The 22,319-nt window shown below is 54.4% G+C and overlaps 1 protein-coding gene across 1 annotated transcript; it reads right to left on the reverse strand.

Moving 5' to 3' along the window:
• Positions 1 to 659: 659 nt before the first annotated feature.
• On the reverse strand, positions 660 to 9,650 carry LOC136056839 (14-3-3 protein zeta/delta-like). The gene is made up of 6 exons (XM_065749203.1): positions 9,641 to 9,650; positions 8,683 to 8,771; positions 8,414 to 8,602; positions 8,145 to 8,333; positions 7,650 to 7,804; positions 660 to 849 (listed from the first exon to the last, which is right to left on the reverse strand). The coding sequence occupies exons 1-6, from the start codon at positions 9,648 to 9,650 to the stop codon at positions 660 to 662; spliced, it is 822 nt and encodes a 273-aa protein (XP_065605275.1).
• Positions 9,651 to 22,319: the final 12,669 nt, after the last annotated feature.

The raw sequence follows: 22,319 nt of genomic DNA on the forward strand, positions 1-22,319 counted from the left end.
CTGAGTCGATGCCAAAGGAAAGTTCTCCTGTGTGAGGTGTGAGCAGGTGGAAGATCTGCTTAGCATGGTGACAGAGCTGAAAGAGGAGGTGGAGGGACTGAGGGCCATCGGGGACTGCGAGCGGGAGATTGACTGGTGGAGCAGCTCCCTCGAGTGCCAGAGAGAAAGGCGCCGGGGAGATCCCCCACAATTGGTGGTGGACTCTCTGACCTGTCCCCATGGGACAGAGGGGGGGTATCTGAGGGATGGGGAGGGCTGGCAGAGAGTCCCAGCTCAGTACCGTGGGCAATCTCCATCTCTGCCTACCTCGTGTCCCCAGGTCCCCCTAAGCAATAGCTTTGCAGCACTGGACGTTGAAGGGGAGATAAAGGGGGAGGTGCAGGAAGATTCCCCCAGGAGGTCACCAATGGCAAGGCGGTCGACTCCGCGCATTGAGACTGCTGCTGCCAAGAAAGAAAGGAAGATGATGGTAGTGGGCGAAAGAAAAGAACTTTTAAACTGTGTAAAAAAATAAAGAAAGAAAGAAACCCAACAGGGCAGGAACCTAAATTCTGAGACCCAATGTAAGTCAGATTTGGTGGTTCTCAGAGTGACACTGAGGGTTTTTGTGGGGAGGGGAAGGGTGGTCAGAGATGGGTTCTCTTATTGGCCTTTGTGTCTCACTGGTTTTCATCTTCCACATCCTGCAGCGCTTCTTTATTCTGTTCTTCACCATCACCCTGCATGTCTGAAGTCCATAGTGTCAGGTTATCACGTAACAACTGCATGATAAGTATAGAGTCCTTATAGCTTTCTTCACTCGGCGTATCCAGTTCTGCAATAGCATCATCGAAAGCTGCTTTTGCCAACCTGCAGGCACGATCAGGAGAATTAAGAATTTCATAGTACAATACAGAGTAGCATACTCCCTTCTCAAGGGAACTGAGGGCCCCATTTGCAGACCGAACCCAAACCGTAGGGAAGTGTGCTGTCTCCCTGGGGCCCGGATCAGGGACATAGCTAGAAGACTCCCGGATTTGATACGCCCCACTGACTACTATCCGTTACTCATAGTTCGGGCAGACAGCGATGAAATAAGTCAGAGAAGCCTGCAAACTATGAAAAGAGATTTCAGGGGCTTAGGGCGATTAGTTCAAGGGGTGGGAGCACAAGTGGTGTTTGCTTCCGTACCTTCTGGGGCGGTGAAGGGCACGGAATGGGCTAGGAAAACACAGGTGATGAATCATTGGCTGAGAGGCTGGTGTAGAGACAGACACTTGGGGTTTTTTGACCATGGGGCAGTTTACTCGGCTCCTGGCCTGTTATCTGTTGAAAGAATGCCCCTGTCTCAAAGGGGGAAACGAATCCTAGCACAGGAGCTAGCTGGACTCATTGAGAGAGCTTGAAACTAGCTGTGACGGGGGAAGGGGATAAAACAGGGCTCACCAGTAAAGAGTCCAGGGGGGCTGTGCTGGAGGAAGGGGTGAGGCAGATGTCTCAGCTGAAGTGCATCTACACCAACGCACGCAGCGTGGGCAATAAACAAGAAGAGCTCGAAGCCATTGTGAGGCAGGCTAACCATGACCTTGTCGCTATTACAGAAACACGGTGGGACCCCTCCCACGAATGGAGTACTGGGATTGATGGCTGCAAGCTCTTCAGAAGGGACAGACAGGGAAGAAAGGGTGGTGGCATAGCTCTCTATATCAAAGAGTGTTTTGATGTTGAAGAGCTTGAGGTTGGAAATGACAAAGTAGAGTGTCTATGGATAAGGATCAGGGGGATGGTCTGTAGGGGTGACATCGTGGTGAGGGTCTGTTTTAGACCGCCTAGTCAGGATGAAGAGATAGATGAGGTGTTCTACAAGCAACTAGTAGATGTTGCACGATGGCCAGCACTCGTTCTCATGGGGGACTTCAACTTCCCTGATATATGCTGGAAATATAATACTGTGCAGAGGAAGCAGTCCGTGAGATTTCTCGAGTGTGTGGAGGATTGCTTCCTGACACAGCTGGTGCAAGAACCTACCAGGGGAGATGCCTTGCTAGACCTGCTCTTCACTAACAGGGAAGGACCAGTAGGAGATGTGAAGGTTGGAGATTGTCTCGGCCAGAGTGACCATGAAATGGTGGAGTTTGCTATTCTGGGTGACGTCAAGAGGGTGACTAGCAAAACTGCTACCTTGGACTTCCGGAGGGCAGACTTTGACCTGTTCAGGACACTTGTTGCAAGGGTCCCCTGGGACTCGCTCCTGAGGGGTAAAGGGGTCCAGGAAGCCTGGATGCTCCTCAAGATGGAAATCTTCAAGGCACAGGAGCTGGCTGTCCCTGAGTCCCGTAAGTTGAGCTGGAGGGGAAAAAGACCGGTGTGGATGAACTTTTGTTGAGACTCTGAGAGAAAAGAAGAGTGTATGTCCTTTGAAAGATAGGATAGGCTACTTGGGGAGACTACAGAGAACTGGCCAAGATTTGCAGCCAGGAAGTTAGAAATGTAAAAGCCCAGCTCGAACTTAGACTGGCTACTGCAGTAAAGGAGAGCAGACAATCCTTTTACAAATATATTAACAGCAAGAGAAGAACTAGGGAGAATTTCTCTCCTTTAATTGATGAGGCAGGGACTGTAATCACGGAGGATAAGGAAAAGGCTGAGGTTCTCAATGCCTTCTTCACATCTGTCTTTAATAGACAGAGCAGTTATCCTCAGGGTACTTTTTGCCCTGACCTGGAAGTCCGGGACGGAGCGCATAGTACACCCCATGTGATCCAAGCAGAGACCGTCAGAGACATGCTCCTCCATCTGAACTGCCACAAGTCCATGGGGCCAGATGGGATCCACCCAGTGGTGCTGAGGGAGCTGGCAGAGGTGATTGCCAAGCCGCTTTCTACCATCTGTCAGCATTCCTGGTTATCTGGAGAGGTCCCACAAGATTGGAGGCTTGCCGATGTGACTCCCATCTACAAGAAAGGCCGTAAGGAAGACCCGGGGAACTACAGGCCTGTCAGCCTGACCTCGGTATCAGGGAAAGTTATGGAGCAGATGATCTTGAGGGAGATCACACGGCACGTGCATGGCAACCAGGAGATCAGGCCCAGCCAGCACGGGTTCACAAAGGGCAGGTCGTGCTTGTCCAACCTCATCTCCTTCTATGACTGGGTGACCTGGTAGATGAGGGAAAGGCTGTTGATGTAGTCTACCTGGACTTCAGCAAGGCCTTTGACACGGTCTCCCACAGTATTCTCCTGAGGAAACTGGCAGCCCGTGGTGTGGACAAGTTCACTCTTCTCTGGGTGAAGAACTGGCTGGAGGGTCGTTCCCAGCGGGTAGCGGTGAATGGAGTTAAGTCCAGAGCTGATTGCTGAGCTGCTCTGTCACCTCTGAGAGGTCCTGGAGTATGGGAGAGGTGCCCTAAAACCGGAGCACAATGGGATCCCGGGGTGCATGAAGGAGAGCGTGGCCAGCAGGTTGAAGGAGGGGACCTCCCCCTCTGCTCTGCCCTGGTGAGCCGCTCTCTGAGGTCTTGCCCAGCACACGTGTGGGACAATGGGGGGCAGCCACGTTCTGAGGGAGGGGAACAAAAGGGAGGAGGGGGAGAGAGCCCCATTTTCCTCCCTTCCCAGCTCCGTGGGGCCCCTAGAGCATGTCCAGGCACCCGCGTCTCATTCCAATTTGGATGCAGGAAGGGAACTGAGGTCTGCAATCTTTACAAAATGAATCCACCGCCGCCGTGCCCTTCACAAAACCTCTCCCCTTTGCTGCAGTACAGGGGAATGAGAAAAGTGAACCTTCGTCCTGGATTTCCACCATCCCTGGTGTCAGTCCCTGGGGGTACTTGGGACGCTCCGGGAGCCCCCAGGCCGGGTCACGTGACAATCACCCCGTCCTCTGCGGGTCGCTCCGAGCGACGTCACACCGCCGTGAGCCCCTTGCCCGGACTGCCCTCACTCGGCATGGCGGGACCGGCATCACCGCCCGGACAGCGCACGAGCACGTCATTCGGACGGGAGCACCAATAGAGAGCAACCGTGGCTTCGTTCGTCCCGCCTCTCGGTCTTTGAGTGACAGCCACTGTAGCCAGTCGGCTCTGCAGGCACCAGAGGGCGGATACGCGCGGGCGGCCAATCACGGCGGCAAGGCTCTACCGGAAGAATGGTCATGGTGGGCGGGGTGTGCGCGTAACGGGCAGCAGGCGGAACCAATGAGAGGGCCGGAAGGAGTAGGGCGGGCCGAAAGAAAACACAACTGGCTGCAACTGTTCCTGAGTGCTGCAGTGCTCCAAATTGGCGGCTTTGCGGACGTAAAGCACCACGTGACATACAATCAGCGCTCGGACAGCTCCGCTGAGAACGGCGCACCGCTCCCAGGCTCTCGGGACGCAGTGCCCCGCAGCCTCCCCGCACAGCGCTGAGCCGAGCACAGCGCCGGGCGGACAGCAGCGCAACAACGGCGGCGCAAACACCCGCCCCGAGCCGCAAAGTGCGCGGCCCCCACCGTGCACTGTGCGGCTGAAGTCGGCCTCTGCGCACGCGCAGAAGTCGGGTCGCACCGTGCGCGCATGCGCGTTTGGATAGCCGCCTTTACGCATGCGCGGCTTTCAGTCCGCTGCTTGCGCGCATTCGCGGGTTCGGGCTGCTGGCGCATGCGCCTTGCGGCGCGTCCGTTTCCATAGCAGCATATGGACGCTGCGCGGAGCAGCGCACCGCTGACCATGAGCGCAATGAGCCATGAGGTGAGGGGTTATGGAGGGCAAAGGGAAAGCGCGGGGTGGGGTGGGGTGGGGTGGGAGTAATGGGGTAAAGGGAAGGTGGCATGTGGGGTAATGGAGAGTGCGGGAAGGTGGGATGTGGGATCCGGGGAAAAGGGGAAGGTGGGAATGTGCAGTGAAGGTGGGGGGAGGGAAAGGGGAGAGAGAGGTGGGAAAACGTGGGGACGGGGAGTGATGCTCTGCCTTATTTACAGCACAGTTAATAAACCATCTCCTGCATGCTGAGATCTGTGGGAGAGTGCCAGAAGTGCTGTACCGAAGCATTCCTGGTTATCTGGAGAGGTCCCACAAGATTGGAGGCTTGCCGATGTGACTCCCATCTTCAAGAAAGGCCGTAAGGAAGACCCGGGGAACTACAGGCCTGTCAGCCTGACCTCGGTATCAGGGAAAGTTATGGAACAGATGATATTGAGGGAGATCACACGACACGTGCATGGCAATAAAGGGATCAGACCCAGCCAGCACGGGTTCACCAGGGGCAGGTCGTGCTTGTCCAACCTCATCTCCTTCTATGACTGGGTGACCAGACAGGTAGATGAGGGAAAGGCTGTTGATGTAGTCTACCTGGACTTCAGCAAGGCCTTTGACACGGTCTCCCACAGTATTCTCCTGAGGAAACTGGCAGCCTGTGGTGTGGACAGGTTCACTCTTCTCTGCGTGGAGAACTGGCTGGAGGGCCGTGCCCAGAGGGTAGTGGTTAATGGATTTAAGTCCAGCTGGCGTCCTGTTACGAGTGGTGTCCCCCAAGGGTCGGTATTGGGGCCCATCTTGTTTAATATCTTTATTGATGACCTAGACGAGGGAATTGAGTGTACGCTCAGTAAGTTTGCAGATGACACAAAGCTGGGAGGATGTGTCAAACTGCCTGAGGGTAGGGAGGCCCTTCAGAGGGATTTGGATAGGCTGAACAGCTGGGCTGAGCAAAATGGGATGAGGTTCAATAAGACCAAGTGCCGGGTCCTGCACTTTGGCCACAATAACCCCATGCAATGCTATAGGCTTGGGGCAGAATGGCTTGAAGAATGTAGAGAGGAAAAGGACCTGGGGGTGTTGGTTGATGCTCGGCTCAACATGAGCCGGCAGTGTGCCCAGGTGGCCAAGAAGGCCAACAGCATCCTGGCCTGTATTAGAAATAGTGTAGCCAGCAGGAGCAGGGAGGTGATCATCCCCCTGTACTCAGCTCTGGTACGGCCGCACCTCGAGTACTGTGTTCAGTTTTGGGCCCCTCACTACAAGAAGGACATTGAGGCCCTGGAGCGTGTTCAGAGAAGGGCAACAAAACTGGTGAGGGGCCTGGAGCACAAGTCTTATGAGGAGCGGCTGAGGGAGCTGGGATTGTTCAGTCTGGAGAAGAGGAGGCTCAGAGGAGACCTTATTGCACTCTACCACTTCCTGAAGGGGGGATGTGGTGAGGAGGGGGTAGGCCTCTTCTTCCTGATAAGTAATGACAGGACGAGAGGGAATGGCCACAAGTTGCACCAGGGAAGATTTAGATTAGACCTGAGGAAGCATTTCTTTTCTGAAAGAGTGGTCAGGCACTGGAATGGCCTGCCTAGGGAGGTGGGTGAGGCACCATCCCTAGCGCTGTTCAAGAAGCGTTTAGATGAGGTGCTAAAGGACTTAATTTAGTAGTTGGGTAGAGATAGTGATAGGAGGATGGTTGGACTAGATGATCTTATAGGTCCTTTCCAACCTTATGAACTTATGAACTTATGAACTTATGAACTTATCTGCTCTTCCTCGATCTTTTTTTACTCATTTGCAAAAAAAAAAAAAACAACCCACAAACCATATGAATAAATAAACAAATAAGAAAATAAATAACAGAAAAGCATTTATTTCTAGATTTGATTTAATTCTTTGCTCGGTTGTGTCCAAATGGTTGGTTTACTATCATCTTTCACACAAGAAACATCAGCTAAAATTTTGAGGGCTGCTCTGAAAGTAATGCCTCCTACTCTGTGATGTCGGCCCACAGCTCCAAAAGCAGATGGCGGTGGTGTGGCAGTAAACAGTGAACCTTCCCAATCGTATTCCATTCCATTTTGTTGCTGATCTTTGTGAAATAGTGCTGTTGTGCTCCTTATGCACATGATAGTTTCTTTAGCAATAAATAGGAGTCGGGAAGGCAGAAAGAAAGAGGTCTGGGACGGACAGAGGGGAGATATGGGGTGGAGGAGAGGGGAAAAGCGGGATGTGGCAGAAACGAGCTCAGGGAGTAGGGAATGGAGAGAGCCGGGATGGAAAGAGGGGAGGTTTGTGGTGGGAGAGGGGGGAACTGAGGGCGGGGTGGGGTAGAGAAGCGATGGGAGGCAGCAAAGAAGAAGAAGGAGGAATCTGGAGTGAGAGAGGATAGCACCGGGAATAGGGAACGGGGAGAGCCACAGCGGGAGAGCTGGGAATGGGGATCGGGTTATAGGGATGGGGAGAGAGCTCCGGGGTGACGGAAAGGGGAGAGCCGGGGTGGGAGAGCGGAGCAGTGCAGTGGGAGAAGGGAGCTCCGGGAACAGGGGACTGGGAGAGCTGGGACAAAAAGCGGGGCGGTTTGGGGTGAGAGAGTGGGGTACTGGAACTACGGAACAGGGTCTCAGAAATTGGAAAGGAGCACTGAGGTGGCAGTGGTGAGAAATGAGATGAGAGGAGCTCCTTTTATTTTTTATTTATTTTTATTATTCATATTTTTATATGTTTGGGTTTTTCTTTAATGTTTTTAATTTGATTTTATTTTAAGGAAAATTGCAAGTGTCTTTAACACTTCCTGTGCTCTGTGACTCTTCTCACCCTGGAGGTGAGTTTCAGGCAGTCAGATCACCTCCTCCAGCGGTTCCTGCGGCTCAGGTTGTGCTCCTTCTGCCCTTGGGCTGCCTTTGGTTCTTGTTCTGTTTGCGTCCTGCTGCTGCTCGCTTACGTTCCCGAGCTCTTGCGTGAAGAAAGACACCTCCACCGTGAAAACAGACTGCTCTCCTTCACACGCAACCTGGGTTTGCTCGCTCTCCCGGTGCTACTGCTGCCACTGCTGAGCATGGCTCGCAGCTGTAGCAGCTCCTCCTGGAGGGAGTGGATCTGCGAGTGGAATAGAGGGGCGATGAGAGACAGGCACACTTAGCACAGGAGCCTAGTGGGAAGGCTTGGGCCATGCTCACCTCCTGCCGGCCCTGCTCCATTTCTGAGCGGAGCTGCTGTTTATCTGGTCTGAGCAAAGCCAGCTCCTTTTCTTGTGCAGCCTGAGATTCCAGTGGGTCTGGTGCAACTGAGCAGTGCAACTGCTCCCAGTGCTCAGCTTGGCTGCTCAGCTGTTGCACCCTCTCCTGGAGGGAGCGGATCTGCGTGTGACACAGAGGGGTGATGAGAGACACGCACGCTTGGCACAGGTGCCTAGTGGGAAGGCTTGGGCCATGCTCACCTCCTGCTGGCTCTGCTCCATTTCTGAGAGGAGCTGCTGCCTATTTTGTCTGATGAAAGCCAGCTCCACCTTGCAAACATCCAGATCCTGTCTGCACGTAGCCAGAGTTTGCTCTCTCTTCTGCTGCAACTGCTCCCAGTGCTCAACTTGTCTGCTAAGCTGTTTCACGCTCTTCTGGAGAGAGCAGATCTGCCAGTGGCACAGAGGGGTGATGAGAGACACGCACGCTTGGCACAGATACCTAGAGGGAAGGCTTGGGCCATGCTCACCTCCTGCCGGCTCTGCTTCATTTCTGACAGGAGCTGCTGCCTATTTTGTATGAGTAAAGCCAGGTCCACATTGTAAACATACAGTTCCTGTCTGCACGTAGCCAGAGTTTGCTCACTCTCCTGGTGCAACTGCTCCCAGTGCTCAGCTTGGCTGTTCAGCTGTTGCACCCTCTCCTGGAGGGAGCGAATCTGCCAGTGGCACAGAGGGGTGATGAGAGACACGCATGCTTAGCACAGATACCTAGAGGGAAGGCTAGGGCCATGCTCACCTCCTGCTGGCTCTGCTCCTGGGCACTCTGCAGCTCCTTCTGCTTTTCCTCATAGGCTGCACTCTTCTCCTGCATGAAGAAGGTGTGGTCTGTGAGCAGGAGTGGTTGGGCAGGGCACATGTGGCTGCGGGCATTGAACTCACACAGTGCAGCCTGTGCCCTCTGCACTGAGCAGCCATGTCTGTCTCGTGTCTGTGAGTGGTACCCGGTGTCATCCCGCCCTGCAGCCCCTGACAGAGCCTGGGGCTGGACAGACGTGCTGCTGGTCCAGGTTCTGATCAGCAAGCAGCACCGGACTGCTGGGTGCAGAGCTCTCCCCGGGCGTGTGCTCAGACACCTCCTGGGGTTCTCAGGCACTTTTGCTGCCCAGCTCCACAGCGTGCTGGTGCCAGTTGCAGCAGATGTGAACAACAGTGGCTGCTGCACTGCTGCAGTAGAGCTGGATGCCCTCCCCGCCCCATCCTCCCCTCCCCATCCTCCCTTCCCCTCCCTCTTACCTCCCCTCCCCATCCTCCCCTCTCCTCCCTCTTTCCTCTCCTTCTCTCCCCTCCCCTCCCCATCCTCCCCTTTCCCTCCCCTCCCCTAACCATCCCCACAATTTCCCTCCCCTCCCCTGTCCTCCCCTCCATTCCCCTCCCCTGCCCTCCCCTCCCCTCCCCTATCTTCTCCTCCCCTCCCCTCCCCTCCCATCTCCTCCCCTACCCTCCCCTATCCTCCCCTCCATTCCCATCCCCTTCCCTCCCCTATCCTTCCCATCCCCTCTCCTCACCTTCCCTCCTCTCCCCTCCCCTATCCTCCTCTCCCCTCCCCTCCCCTCTCCTCCCCTCCCTGGGGAGAGCTAATGGAGCTCTGCGAGTCTGCTTGCCTTGCAACACTTTACGGACAAGGCCTTTGTGGTTGCCTGCTCCACACCCTACCCTGCACTACGCTCCCTGCGCGATGCATCTCACTCGCTCACCTGACCCCATAGTCGGCATACTCTTCCGTAGAGGCAGATGCAACCAGGCCTCAGCAGGGAGGAAAGGACACAGCACATAAAGACCTCGAGGAGGATTCTGATTACCATCTCCAGATCCATCCTGACTGAGTCAGGGGCCTCTAGAGAAAACAGAAACATGCCCACGATGGTGAGCTCTAAGAGAGGCAGGTGGATCTTCGCCCTGTTCTCTTGCCAAGATTGTCAACACGCGAGTGGCTGTCACCCAGAGCAGAGCTCCAGCAGTGAGCACCCGATGGAGCGGCTGCCCCAAGCGTCTGTGCTGGGGGAAGCTGCCCTGTGCTTTATGATGTCACGCCCTGCCCTGTGATGTCACATTGCCTTTCCCCCACCCTGGCCGTGGGATTCCCAGTGTGCCTTGTTGGTGCCCTGCTGGACCTGTGAGATTCGGATCTCATCGAGGCTCAGAGAAGTTCAAAGCTCGGAGAAGTCTCTAGATGCCACTGTGATGCGGCACGAAGCCGACGTGGAGGCACACAGAAGGTTCTGGAACCCCCCTTGGACGCGAGTTTCACCAAAGACTGTTCCTAATAGGGGGAAACACTGGACGTTTCTCCAGCTTCAGCTCCGTGGAAGAGCTCTGCTCTTCATTCTGTATCTGTGCGTGACCTGTGTGCTAGGGCCCGGGCTGCGTGGATGCCTCAGTTCCACAGAAAACCAGGTAGTAGCTGGGCGGGCTTTAAGGTTCCTTCCTTCAAGAGTCCACCAGCTCCCACACTCTCCCTCTTCGTGTTTGATTCATTGGCTTCGATTCCAATTAAATGGTGTTATACCGTATTCTTTGGCATTCGGTGTCTTATTTCAGAAGTGAGTTCTCCTCCTCGGATCGTTGCCGCTGCCGTTGCGATGCGGGATCCGGGGCAAAGGGGAAGGAGGGAACGTGCAGGGAAGGTGGGGGGTTAAGGGCAGAGGTGGGAAAATGCGGGAGTGATGCTCCGGCTTATTTCCAGCTGAGTTAAACTCTCCTGCATGCAGAGATCTGTGGGAGAGTGCCAGAAGTGCTGTACCAAAGCATCTTCACTTCCTCCATTTTGACTTGATCTGTTTCACTCCTTTGCGATAAAAAAAAAAGCAAAACAAAGAAACCTTCCCTAAATAAATAAATAAATAAGAATATAAATAACAGCACAACTTTTCTTTCTGGATTTGATTTAATTCTTTGCTCGGTTGTGTCCAAATGGTAGGTTTTACTATCCCCTTACACACAAGAAACAGCAGCTGTAGTTCTGAGGGCTGCTCTGAAGGTAATGCCTCCCATGCTATGGTTGGAAATAAAGCTAATTAATCAAATAAAATGAGCAAGGGAGAGTGTCTGATAAAGCAAAGGCCTTACGCTAACGCTGAAGGAGAGACGGCAGCGAGCACCCACTGCTGAGTCGATGCCAAAGGAAAGTTCTCCTGTGTGAGGTGTGAGCAGGTGGAAGATCTGCTTAGCATGGTGACAGAGCTGAAAGAGGAGGTGGAGGGACTGAGGGCCATCGGGGACTGCGAGCGGGAGATTGACTGGTGGAGCAGCTCCCTCGAGTGCCAGAGAGAAAGGCGCCGGGGAGATCCCCTACAATTGGTGGTGGACTCTCTGACCTGTCCCCATGGGACAGAGGGGGGGTATCTGAGGGATGGGGAGGGCTGGCAGAGAGTCCCAGCTCAGTACCTTGGGCAATCTCCATCTCTGCCTACCTCGTGTCCCCAGGTCCCCCTAAGCAATAGCTTTGCAGCACTGGACGTTGAAGGGGAGATAAAGGGGGAGGTGCAGGAAGATTCCCCCAGGAGGTCACCAATGGCAAGGCGGTCGACTCCGCGCATTGAGACTGCTGCTGCCAAGAAAGAAAGGAAGATGATGGTAGTGGGCGAAAGAAAAGAACTTTTAAACTGTGTAAAAAAAAATAAAGAAAGAAAGAAACCCAACAGGGCAGGAACCTAAATTCTGAGACCCAATGTAAGTCAGATTTGGTGGTTCTCAGAGTGACACTGAGGGTTTTTGTGGGGAGGGGAAGGGTGGTCAGAGATGGGTTCTCTTATTGGCCTTTGTGTCTCACTGGTTTTCATCTTCCACATCCTGCAGCGCTTCTTTATTCTGTTCTTCACCATCACCCTGCATGTCTGAAGTCCATAGTGTCAGGTTATCACGTAACAACTGCATGATAAGTATAGAGTCCTTATAGCTTTCTTCACTCGGCGTATCCAGTTCTGCAATAGCATCATCGAAAGCTGCTTTTGCCAACCTGCAGGCACGATCAGGAGAATTAAGAATTTCATAGTACAATACAGAGTAGCATACTCCCTTCTCAAGGGAACTGAGGGCCCCATTTGCAGACCGAACCCAAACCGTAGGGAAGTGTGCTGTCTCCCTGGGGCCCGGATCAGGGACATAGCTAGAAGACTCCCGGATTTGATACGCCCCACTGACTACTATCCGTTACTCATAGTTCGGGCAGACAGCGATGAAATAAGTCAGAGAAGCCTGCAAACTATGAAAAGAGATTTCAGGGGCTTAGGGCGATTAGTTCAAGGGGTGGGAGCACAAGTGGTGTTTGCTTCCGTACCTTCTGGGGCGGTGAAGGGCACGGAATGGGCTAGGAAAACACAGGTGATGAATCATTGGCTGAGAGGCTGGTGTAGAGACAGACACTTGGGGTTTTTTGACCATGGGGCAGTTTACTCGACTCCTGGCCTGTTATCTGTTGATAGAATGCCCCTGTCTCAAAGGGGGAAACGAATCCTAGCACAGGAGCTAGCTGGACTCATTGAGAGAGCTTGAAACTAGCTGTGACGGGGGAAGGGGATAAAACAGGGCTCACCAGTAAAGAGTCCAGGGGGGCTGTGCTGGAGGAAGGGGTGAGGCAGATGTCTCAGCTGAAGTGCATCTACACCAACGCACGCAGCGTGGGCAATAAACAAGAAGAGCTCGAAGCCATTGTGAGGCAGGCTAACCATGACCTTGTGGCTATTACAGAAACACGGTGGGACCCCTCCCACGACTGGAGTACTGGGATTGATGGCTGCAAGCTCTTCAGAAGGGACAGACAGGGAAGAAAGGGTGGTGGCATAGCTCTCTATATCAAAGAGTGTTTTGATGTTGAAGAGCTTGAGGTTGGAAATGACAAAGTAGAGTGTCTATGGATAAGGATCAGGGGGATGGTCTGTAGGGGTGACATCGTGGTGAGGGTCTGTTTTAGACCGCCTAGTCAGGATGAAGAGATAGATGAGGTGTTCTACAAGCAACTAGTAGATGTTGCACGATGGCCAGCACTCGTTCTCATGGGGGACTTCAACTTCCCTGATATATGCTGGAAATATAATACTGTGCAGAGGAAGCAGTCCGTGAGATTTCTCGAGTGTGTGGAGGATTGCTTCCTGACACAGCTGGTGCAAGAACCTACCAGGGGAGATGCCTTGCTAGACCTGCTCTTCACTAACAGGGAAGGACCAGTAGGAGATGTGAAGGTTGGAGATTGTCTCGGCCAGAGTGACCATGAAATGGTGGAGTTTGCTATTCTGGGTGACGTCAAGAGGGTGACTAGCAAAACTGCTACCTTGGACTTCCGGAGGGCAGACTTTGACCTGTTCAGGACACTTGTTGCAAGGGTCCCCTGAGACTCGCTCCTGAGGGGTAAAGGGGTCCAGGAAGCCTGGATGCTCCTCAAGATGGAAATCTTCAAGGCACAGGAGCTGGCTGTCCCTGAGTCCCGTAAGTTGAGCTGGAGGGGAAAAAGAACCGGTGTGGATGAACTTTTGTTGAGACTCTGAGAGAAAAGAAGAGTGTATGTCCTTTGAAAGATAGGATAGGCTACTTGGGGAGACTACAGAGAACTGGCCAAGATTTGCAGCCAGGAAGTTAGAAATGTAAAAGCCCAGCTCGAACTTAGACTGGCTACTGCAGTAAAGGAGAGCAGACAATCCTTTTACAAATATATTAACAGCAAGAGAAGAACTAGGGAGAATTTCTCTCCTTTAATTGATGAGGCAGGGACTGTAATCACGGAGGATAAGGAAAAGGCTGAGGTTCTCAATGCCTTCTTCACATCTGTCTTTAATAGACAGAGCAGTTATCCTCAGGGTACTTTTCGCCCTGACCTGGAAGTCCGGGACGGAGCGCATAGTACACCCCATGTGATCCAAGCAGAGACCGTCAGAGACATGCTCCTCCATCTGAACTGCCACAAGTCCATGGGGCCAGATGGGATCCACCCAGTGGTGCTGAGGGAGCTGGCAGAGGTGATTGCCAAGCCGCTTTCTACCATCTGTCAGCATTCCTAGTTATCTGGAGAGGTCCCACAAGATTGGAGGCTTGCCGATGTGACTCCCATCTACAAGAAAGGCCGTAAGGAAGACCCGGGGAACTACAGGCCTGTCAGCCTGACCTCGGTATCAGGGAAAGTTATGGAGCAGATGATCTTGAGGGAGATCACACGGCACGTGCATGGCAACCAGGAGATCAGGCCCAGCCAGCACGGGTTCACAAAGGGCAGGTCGTGCTTGTCCAACCTCATCTCCTTCTATGACTGGGTGACCTGGTAGATGAGGGAAAGGCTGTTGATGTAGTCTACCTGGACTTCAGCAAGGCCTTTGACACGGTCTCCCACAGTATTCTCCTGAGGAAACTGGCAAGCCCGTGGTGTGGACAAGTTCACTCTTCTCTGGGTGAAGAACTGGCTGGAGGGTCGTTCCCAGCGGGTAGCGGTGAATGGAGTTAAGTCCAGAGCTGATTGCTGAGCTGCTCTGTCACCTCTGAGAGGTCCTGGAGTATGGGAGAGGTGCCCTAAAACCGGAGCACAATGGGATCCCGGGGTGCATGAAGGAGAGCGTGGCCAGCAGGTTGAAGGAGGGGACCTCCCCCTCTGCTCTGCCCTGGTGAGCCGCTCTCTGAGGTCTTGCCCAGCACACGTGTGGGACAATGGGGGGCAGCCACGTTCTGAGGGAGGGGAACAAAAGGGAGGAGGGGGAGAGAGCCCCATTTTCCTCCCTTCCCAGCTCCAGTGGGGCCCCTAGAGCATGTCCAGGCACCCGCGTCTCATTCCAATTTGGATGCAGGAAGGGAACTGAGGTCTGCAATCTTTACAAAATGAATCCACCGCCGCCGTGCCCTTCACAAAACCTCTCCCCTTTGCTGCAGTACAGGGGAATGAGAAAAGTGAACCTTCGTCCTGGATTTCCACCATCCCTGGGGTCAGTCCCTGGGGGTACTTGGGACGCTCCGGGAGCCCCCAGGCCGGGTCACGTGACAATCACCCCGTCCTCTGCGGGTCGCTCCGAGCGACGTCACACCGCCGTGAGCCCCTTGCCCGGACTGCCCTCACTCGGCATGGCGGGACCGGCATCACCGCCCGGACAGCGCACGAGCACGTCATTCGGACGGGAGCACCAATAGAGAGCAACCGTGGCTTCGTTCGTCCCGCCTCTCGGTCTTTGAGTGACAGCCACTGTAGCCAGTCGGCTCTGCAGGCACCAGAGGGCGGATACGCGCGGGCGGCCAATCACGGCGGCAAGGCTCTACCGGAAGAATGGTCATGGTGGGCGGGGTGTGCGCGTAACGGGCAGCAGGCGGAACCAATGAGAGGGCCGGAAGAAGTAGGGCGGGCCGAAAGAAAACACAACTGGCTGCAACTGTTCCTGAGTGCTGCAGTGCTCCAAATTGGCGGCTTTGCGGACGTAAAGCACCACGTGACATACAATCAGCGCTCGGACAGCTCCGCTGAGAACGGCGCACCGCTCCCAGGCTCTCGGGACGCAGTGCCCCGCAGCCTCCCCGCACAGCGCTGAGCCGAGCACAGCGCCGGGCGGACAGCAGCGCAACAACGGCGGCGCAAACACCCGCCCCGAGCCGCAAAGTGCGCGGCCCCCACCGTGCACTGTGCGGCTGAAGTCGGCCTCTGCGCACGCGCAGAAGTCGGGTCGCACCGTGCGCGCATGCGCGTTTGGATAGCCGCCTTTACGCATGCGCGGCTTTCAGTCCGCTGCTTGCGCGCATTCGCGGGTTCGGGCTGCTGGCGCATGCGCCTTGCGGCGCGTCCGTTTCCATAGCAGCATATGGACGCTGCGCGGAGCAGCGCACCGCTGACCATGAGCGCAATGAGCCATGAGGTGAGGGGTTATGGAGGGCAAAGGGAAAGCGCGGGGTGGGGTGGGGTGGGGTGGGAGTAATGGGGTAAAGGGAAGGTGCATGTGGGGTAATGGAGAGTGCGGGAAGGTGGGATGTGGGATCCGGGGAAAAGGGGAAGGTGGGAATGTGCAGTGAAGGTGGGGGGAGGGAAAGGGGAGAGAGAGGTGGGAAAACGTGGGGACGGGGAGTGATGCTCTGCCTTATTTACAGCACAGTTAATAAACCATCTCCTGCATGCTGAGATCTGTGGGAGAGTGCCAGAAGTGCTGTACCGAAGCATTCCTGGTTATCTGGAGAGGTCCCACAAGATTGGAGGCTTGCCGATGTGACTCCCATCTTCAAGAAAGGCCGTAAGGAAGACCCGGGGAACTACAGGCCTGTCAGCCTGACCTCGGTATCAGGGAAAGTTATGGAACAGATGATATTGAGGGAGATCACACGACACGTGCATGGCAATAAAGGGATCAGACCCAGCCAGCACGGGTTCACCAGGGGCAGGTCGTGCTTGTCCAACCTCATCTCCTTCTATGACTGGGTGACCAGACAGGTAGATGAGGGAAAGGCTGTTGATGTAGTCTACCTGGACTTCAGCAAGGCCTTTGACACGGTCTCCCACAGTATTCTCCTGAGGAAACTGGCAGCCTGTGGTGTGGACAGGTTCACTCTTCTCTGGGTGGAGAACTGGCTGGAGGGCGTGCCCAGAGGGTAGTGGTTAATGGAGTTAAGTCCAGCTGGCGTCCTGTTACGAGTGGTGTCCCCCAAGGGTCGGTATTGGGGCCCATCTTGTTTAATATCTTTATTGATGACCTAGACGAGGGAATTGAGTGTACGCTCAGTAAGTTTGCAGATGACACAAAGCTGGGAGGATGTGTCAAACTGCCTGAGGGTAGGGAGGCCCTTCAGAGGGATTTGGATAGGCTGAACAGCTGGGCTGAGCAAAATGGGATGAGGTTCAATAAGACCAAGTGCCGGGTCCTGCACTTTGGCCACAATAACCCCATGCAATGCTATAGGCTTGGGGCAGAATGGCTTGAAGAATGTAGAGAGGAAAAGGACCTGGGGGTGTTGGTTGATGCTCGGCTCAACATGAGCCGGCAGTGTGCCCAGGTGGCCAAGAAGGCCAACGGCATCCTGGCCTGTATTAGAAATAGTGTAGCCAGCAGGAGCAGGGAGGTGATCATCCCCCTGTACTCAGCTCTGGTACGGCCGCACCTCGAGTACTGTGTTCAGTTTTGGGCCCCTCACTACAAGAAGGACATTGAGGCCCTGGAGCGTGTTCAGAGAAGGGCAACAAAACTGGTGAGGGGCCTGGAGCACAAGTCTTATGAGGAGCGGCTGAGGGAGCTGGGATTGTTCAGTCTGGAGAAGAGGAGGCTCAGAGGAGACCTTATTGCACTCTACCACTTCCTGAAGGGGGGATGTGGTGAGGAGGGGGTAGGCCTCTTCTTCCTGATAAGTAATGACAGGACGAGAGGGAATGGCCACAAGTTGCACCAGGGAAGATTTAGATTAGACCTGAGGAAGCATTTCTTTTCTGAAAGAGTGGTCAGGCACTGGGATGGCCTGCCTAGGGAGGTGGGTGAGGCACCATCCCTAGCGCTGTTCAAGAAGCGTTTAGATGAGGTGCTAAAGGACTTAATTTAGTAGTTGGGTAGAGATAGTGATAGGAGGATGGTTGGACTAGATGATCTTATAGGTCCTTTCCAACCTTATGAACTTATGAACTTATGAACTTATGAACTTATCTGCTCTTCCTCGATCTTTTTTTACTCATTTGCAAAAAAAAAAAAAACAACCCACAAACCATATGAATAAATAAACAAATAAGAAAATAAATAACAGAAAAGCATTTATTTCTAGATTTGATTTAATTCTTTGCTCGGTTGTGTCCAAATGGTTGGTTTACTATCATCTTTCACACAAGAAACATCAGCTATAATTTTGAAGGCTGCTCTGAAAGTAATGCCTCCTACTCTGTGATGTCGGCCCACAGCTCCAAAAGCAGATGGCGGTGGTGTGGCAGTAAACAGTGAACCTTCCCAATCGTATTCCATTCCATTTTGTTGCTGATCTTTGTGAAATAGTGCTGTTGTGCTCCTTATGCACATGATAGTTTCTTTAGCAATAAATAGGAGTCGGGAAGGCAGAAAGAAAGAGGTCTGGGACGGACAGAGGGGAGATTTGGGGCGGAGGAGAGGGGAAAAGCGGGATGTGGCAGAAACGAGCTCAGGGAGTAGGGAATGGGGAGAGCCGGGATGGAAAGAGGGGAGGTTTGGGGTGGGAGAGGGGGGAACTGAGGGCGGGGTGGGGTAGAGAAGCGATGGGAGGCAGCAAAGAAGAAGAAGGAGGAATCTGGAGTGAGAGAGGATAGCACCGGGAATAGGGAACGGGGAGAGCCACAGCGGGAGAGCTGGGAATGGGGATCGGGTTATAGGGATGGGGAGAGAGCTCCGGGGTGACGGAAAGGGGAGAGCCGGGGTGGGAGAGCGGAGCAGTGCAGTGGGAGAAGGGAGCTCCGGGAACAGGGGATTGGGAGAGCTGGGACAAAAAGCGGGGTGGTTTGGGGTGAGAGAGTGGGGCACTGGAACTACGGAACGGGGTCTCAGAAATTGGAAAGGAGCACTGGGGTGGCAGTGGTGAGAAATGAGATGAGAGGAGCTCCTTTTATTTTTTATTTCTTTTTATTATTCATATTTTTATATGTTTGGGTTTTTCTTTAATGTTTTTAATTTGATTTTATTTTAAGGAAAGTTGCAAGTGCCTTTAACACTTCCTGTGTTCTGTCACTCTTCTCACCCTGGAGGTGAGTTTCAGGCAGTCAGATCACCTCCTCCAGCGGTTCCTGCGGCTCAGGTTGTGCTCCTTCTACCCTTGGGCTGTCTTTGGTTCTCGTTCTGTTTGCGTCCTGCTGCTGCTCGCTGACCTTCCCGAGCACTTGCATGAAGAAAGACAGCTCCACCGTGAAAACAGACAGCTCCCCTTCACACGCAACCATGGTTTGCTCACTCTCCCGGTGCTACTGCTGCCACTGCTGAGCATGGCTCGCAGCTGTAGCAGCTCCTCCTGGAGGGAGTGGATCTGCGAGTGGAATAGAGGGGCGATGAGAGACAGGCACACTTAGCACAGGAGCCTAGTGGGAAGGCTTGGGCCATGCTCACCTCCTGCCGGCCCTGCTCCATTTCTGAGCGGAGCTGCTGTTTATCTTGTACGAGCAAAGCCAGCTCCTTTTCTTGTGCAGTCTGAGATTCCAGTGGGTCAGACTGCAACTGCTCCCAGTGCTCAGCTTGGCTGCTCAGCTGTTGCACCCTCTCCTGGAGGGATTGGATCTGCGAGTGGAATAGAGGGGCGATGAGAGACAGGCACACTTAGCACAGGAGCCTAGCGGGAAGGCTTGGGCCATGCTCACCTCCTGCCGGCCCTGCTCCATTTCTGAGAGGAGCTGCTGTTTATCTTGTCTGAGCAAAGCCAGCTCCTTTTCTTGTGCAGCCTGAGATTCCAGTGTGACAAACTGCAACTGCTCCCAGTGCTCAGCTTGGCTGCTCAGCTGTTGCACCCTCTTCTGGAGGGATTGGATCTGCGAGTGGAATAGATAGGCGATGAGAGACAGGCACACTTAGCACAGGAGCCTAGTGGAAAGGCTTGAGCCATGCTCACCTCCTGCCGGCCCTGCTCCATTTCTGAGCGGAGCTGCTGTTTATCTTGTCTGAGCAAAGCCAGCTCCTTTTCTTGTGCAGCCTGAGATTCCAGTGTGTCAAACTGCAACTGCTCCCAGTGCTCAGCTTGGCTGCTCAGCTGTTGCACCCTCTCCTGGAGGGAGCGGATCTGCCAGTGGCACAGAAGGGTGATGAGAGACACGCACGCTTGGCACAGGAGCCTAGTGGGAAGGCTTGGGCCATGCTCACCTCCTGCTGGCTCTGCTTCATTTCTGAGAGGAGCTGCTGTCTATTTTCTCTGAGGAAAGCCAGCTCCACATTGCAAACATCCAGCTCCTGCCTGCACGTAGCCAGAGTTTGCTCACTCTCCTGCTGCAACTGCTCCCAGTGCTCAGTTTGGCTGCTCAGCTGTTGCACCCTCTCCTGGAGGGATTGGATCTGCGAGTGGAATAGAGGGGCGATGAGAGACAGGCACACTTAGCACAGGAGCCTAGTGGGAAGGCTTGGGCCATGCTCACCTCCTGCCGGCCCTGCTCCATTTCTGAGCGGAGCTGCTGTTTATCTTGTCTGAGCAAAGCCAGCTCCTTTTCTTGTGCAGCCTGAGATTCCAGTGTGACAAACTGGAACTGCTCCCAGTGCTCAGCTTGGCTGATCAGCTGTTGCACCCTCTCCTGGAGGGAGCGGATCTGCCAGTGACACAGAGGGGTTATGAGAGACACGCATGCTTAGCACAGATACCTAGAGGGAAGGCTAGGGCCATGCTCACCTCCTGCTGGCTCGGCTCCTGGGCCCTGTACAGCTCCTTCTGCTTTTCCTCATAGGATTCACTCTTCTCCTCCTGCATGAAGAAAGTGGGGTCTGTGAGCAGGAGTGGCTGGGCAGGGCACATGTGGCTGCAGGCATTGAACTCACACAGTGAAGCCTGTGCCCACTGCACTGAGCAGCCATGTCTGTCTCGTGTCTGTGAGTGGTACCCGGTGTCATCCCGCCCTGCAGCCCCTGACAGAGCCTGGGGCTGGACAGACGTGCTGCTGGTCCAGGTTCTGATCAGCAAGCAGCACGGGACTGCTGGGTGCAAAGCTCTCCCCGGGCGTGTGCTCAGACACCTCCTGGGGGTCTCAGGCACTCCTGCTGCCCAGCTCCACAGCGTGCTGGTGCCAGTTGCAGCAGCTGTGAACAACGGTGGCAGCTGCACTGCTGCAGCAGAGCTGGATGCCCTCCCCTCCCCTCCCCTCCCCTCCTTTCCCATCCCCTCCCCTCCTTTCCCATCCCCTCCCCTCCCCTCCTTTCCCATCCCCTCACCTCTCCCTTCCCGTCCCCTCCCCTCCCGTCCCCTTCCGTCCCCTCCCCTCCCCTCTCCTCCCCTCCCCTACCCTCCCATCCCATCCCCTTCCCTCCCCTCCCCTCCCCTTCCCTCTCCTCCCCTCCCATCTCCTCCCCTGCCTTCCCCTATCCTCCCCACCATTCCCCTCCCCTCCACTATCCTCCCCTCCATTCCCATCCCCTCCCCTCCCCTATCCTTCCCATCCCCTCTCCTCACCTTCCCTCCTCTCCCCTCCCCTATCCTCCTCTCCCGTCTTCTCCCCTCCACTGCCTTCTCCTCCCCTCCCTGGGGAGAGCTAATGGAGCTCTGCGAGTCTGCTTGCCTTGCAACACTTTACGGACAAGGCCTTTGTGGTTGCCTGCTCCACACCCTACCCTGCACTACGCTCCCTGCGCGATGCATCTCACTCGCTCACCTGACCCCATAGTCGGCATACTCTTCCGTAGAGGCGGATGCAACCAGGCCTCAGCAGGGAGGAAAGGACACAGCACATAAGGACCTCGAGGAGGATTCTGATTACCATCTCCAGATCCATCCTGACTGAGTCAGGGGCCTCTAGAGAAAACAGAAATATGCCCACGATGGTGAGCTCTAAGAGAGGCAGGTGTATCTTCGCCCTGTTCTCTTGCCAAGATTGTCAACACGCGAGTGGCTGTCACCCAGAGCAGAGCTCCAGCAGTGAGCACCCGATGGAGCGGCTGCCCCAAGCGTCTGTGCTGGGGGAAGCTGCCCTGTGCTTTATGATGTCACGCCCTGCCCTGTGATGTCACATTGCCTTTCCCCCACCCTGGCCGTGGGATTCCCAGTGTGCCTTGTTGGTGCCCTGCTGGACCTGTGAGATTCGGATCTCGTCGAGGCTCAGAGAAGTTCAAAGCTCGGAGAAGTCTCTAGATGCCACTGTGATGCGGCACGAAGCCGACGTGGAGGCACACAGAAGGTTCTGGAACCCCCTTTGGACGCGAGTTTCACCAAAGACTGTTCCTAATAGGGGGAAACACTGGACGTTTCTCCAGCTTCAGCTCCGTGGAAGAGCTCTGCTCTTCATTCTGTATCTGTGCGTGACCTGTGTGCTAGGGCCCGGGCTGCGTGGATGCCTCAGTTCCACAGAAAACCAGGTAGTAGCTGGGCGGGCTTTAAGGTTCCTTCCTTCAAGAGTCCACCAGCTCCCACACTCTCCCTCTTCGTGTTTGATTCATTGGCTTCGATTCCAATTAAATGGTGTTATACCGTATTCTTTGGCATTCGGTGTCTTATTTCAGAAGTGAGTTCTCCTCCTCGGATCGTTGCCGCTGCCGTTGCGATGCGGGATCCGGGGCAAAGGGGAAGGAGGGAACGTGCAGGGAAGGTGGGGGGTTAAGGGCAGAGGTGGGAAAATGCGGGAGTGATGCTCCGGCTTATTTCCAGCTGAGTTAAACTCTCCTGCATGCAGAGATCTGTGGGAGAGTGCCAGAAGTGCTGTACCAAAGCATCTTCACTTCCTCCATTTTGACTTGATCTGTTTCACTCCTTTGCGATAAAAAAAAAAGCAAAACAAAGAAACCAACCCTAAATAAATAAATAAAT

The sequence above is a fragment of the Cyrtonyx montezumae genome, unplaced genomic scaffold (genome assembly GCF_038088225.1).
Source record: "Cyrtonyx montezumae isolate F1298 unplaced genomic scaffold, pur_monq_1.0 scaffold_59, whole genome shotgun sequence".
NCBI classification, from domain to species: Eukaryota; Metazoa; Chordata; class Aves; order Galliformes; family Odontophoridae; genus Cyrtonyx; species Cyrtonyx montezumae.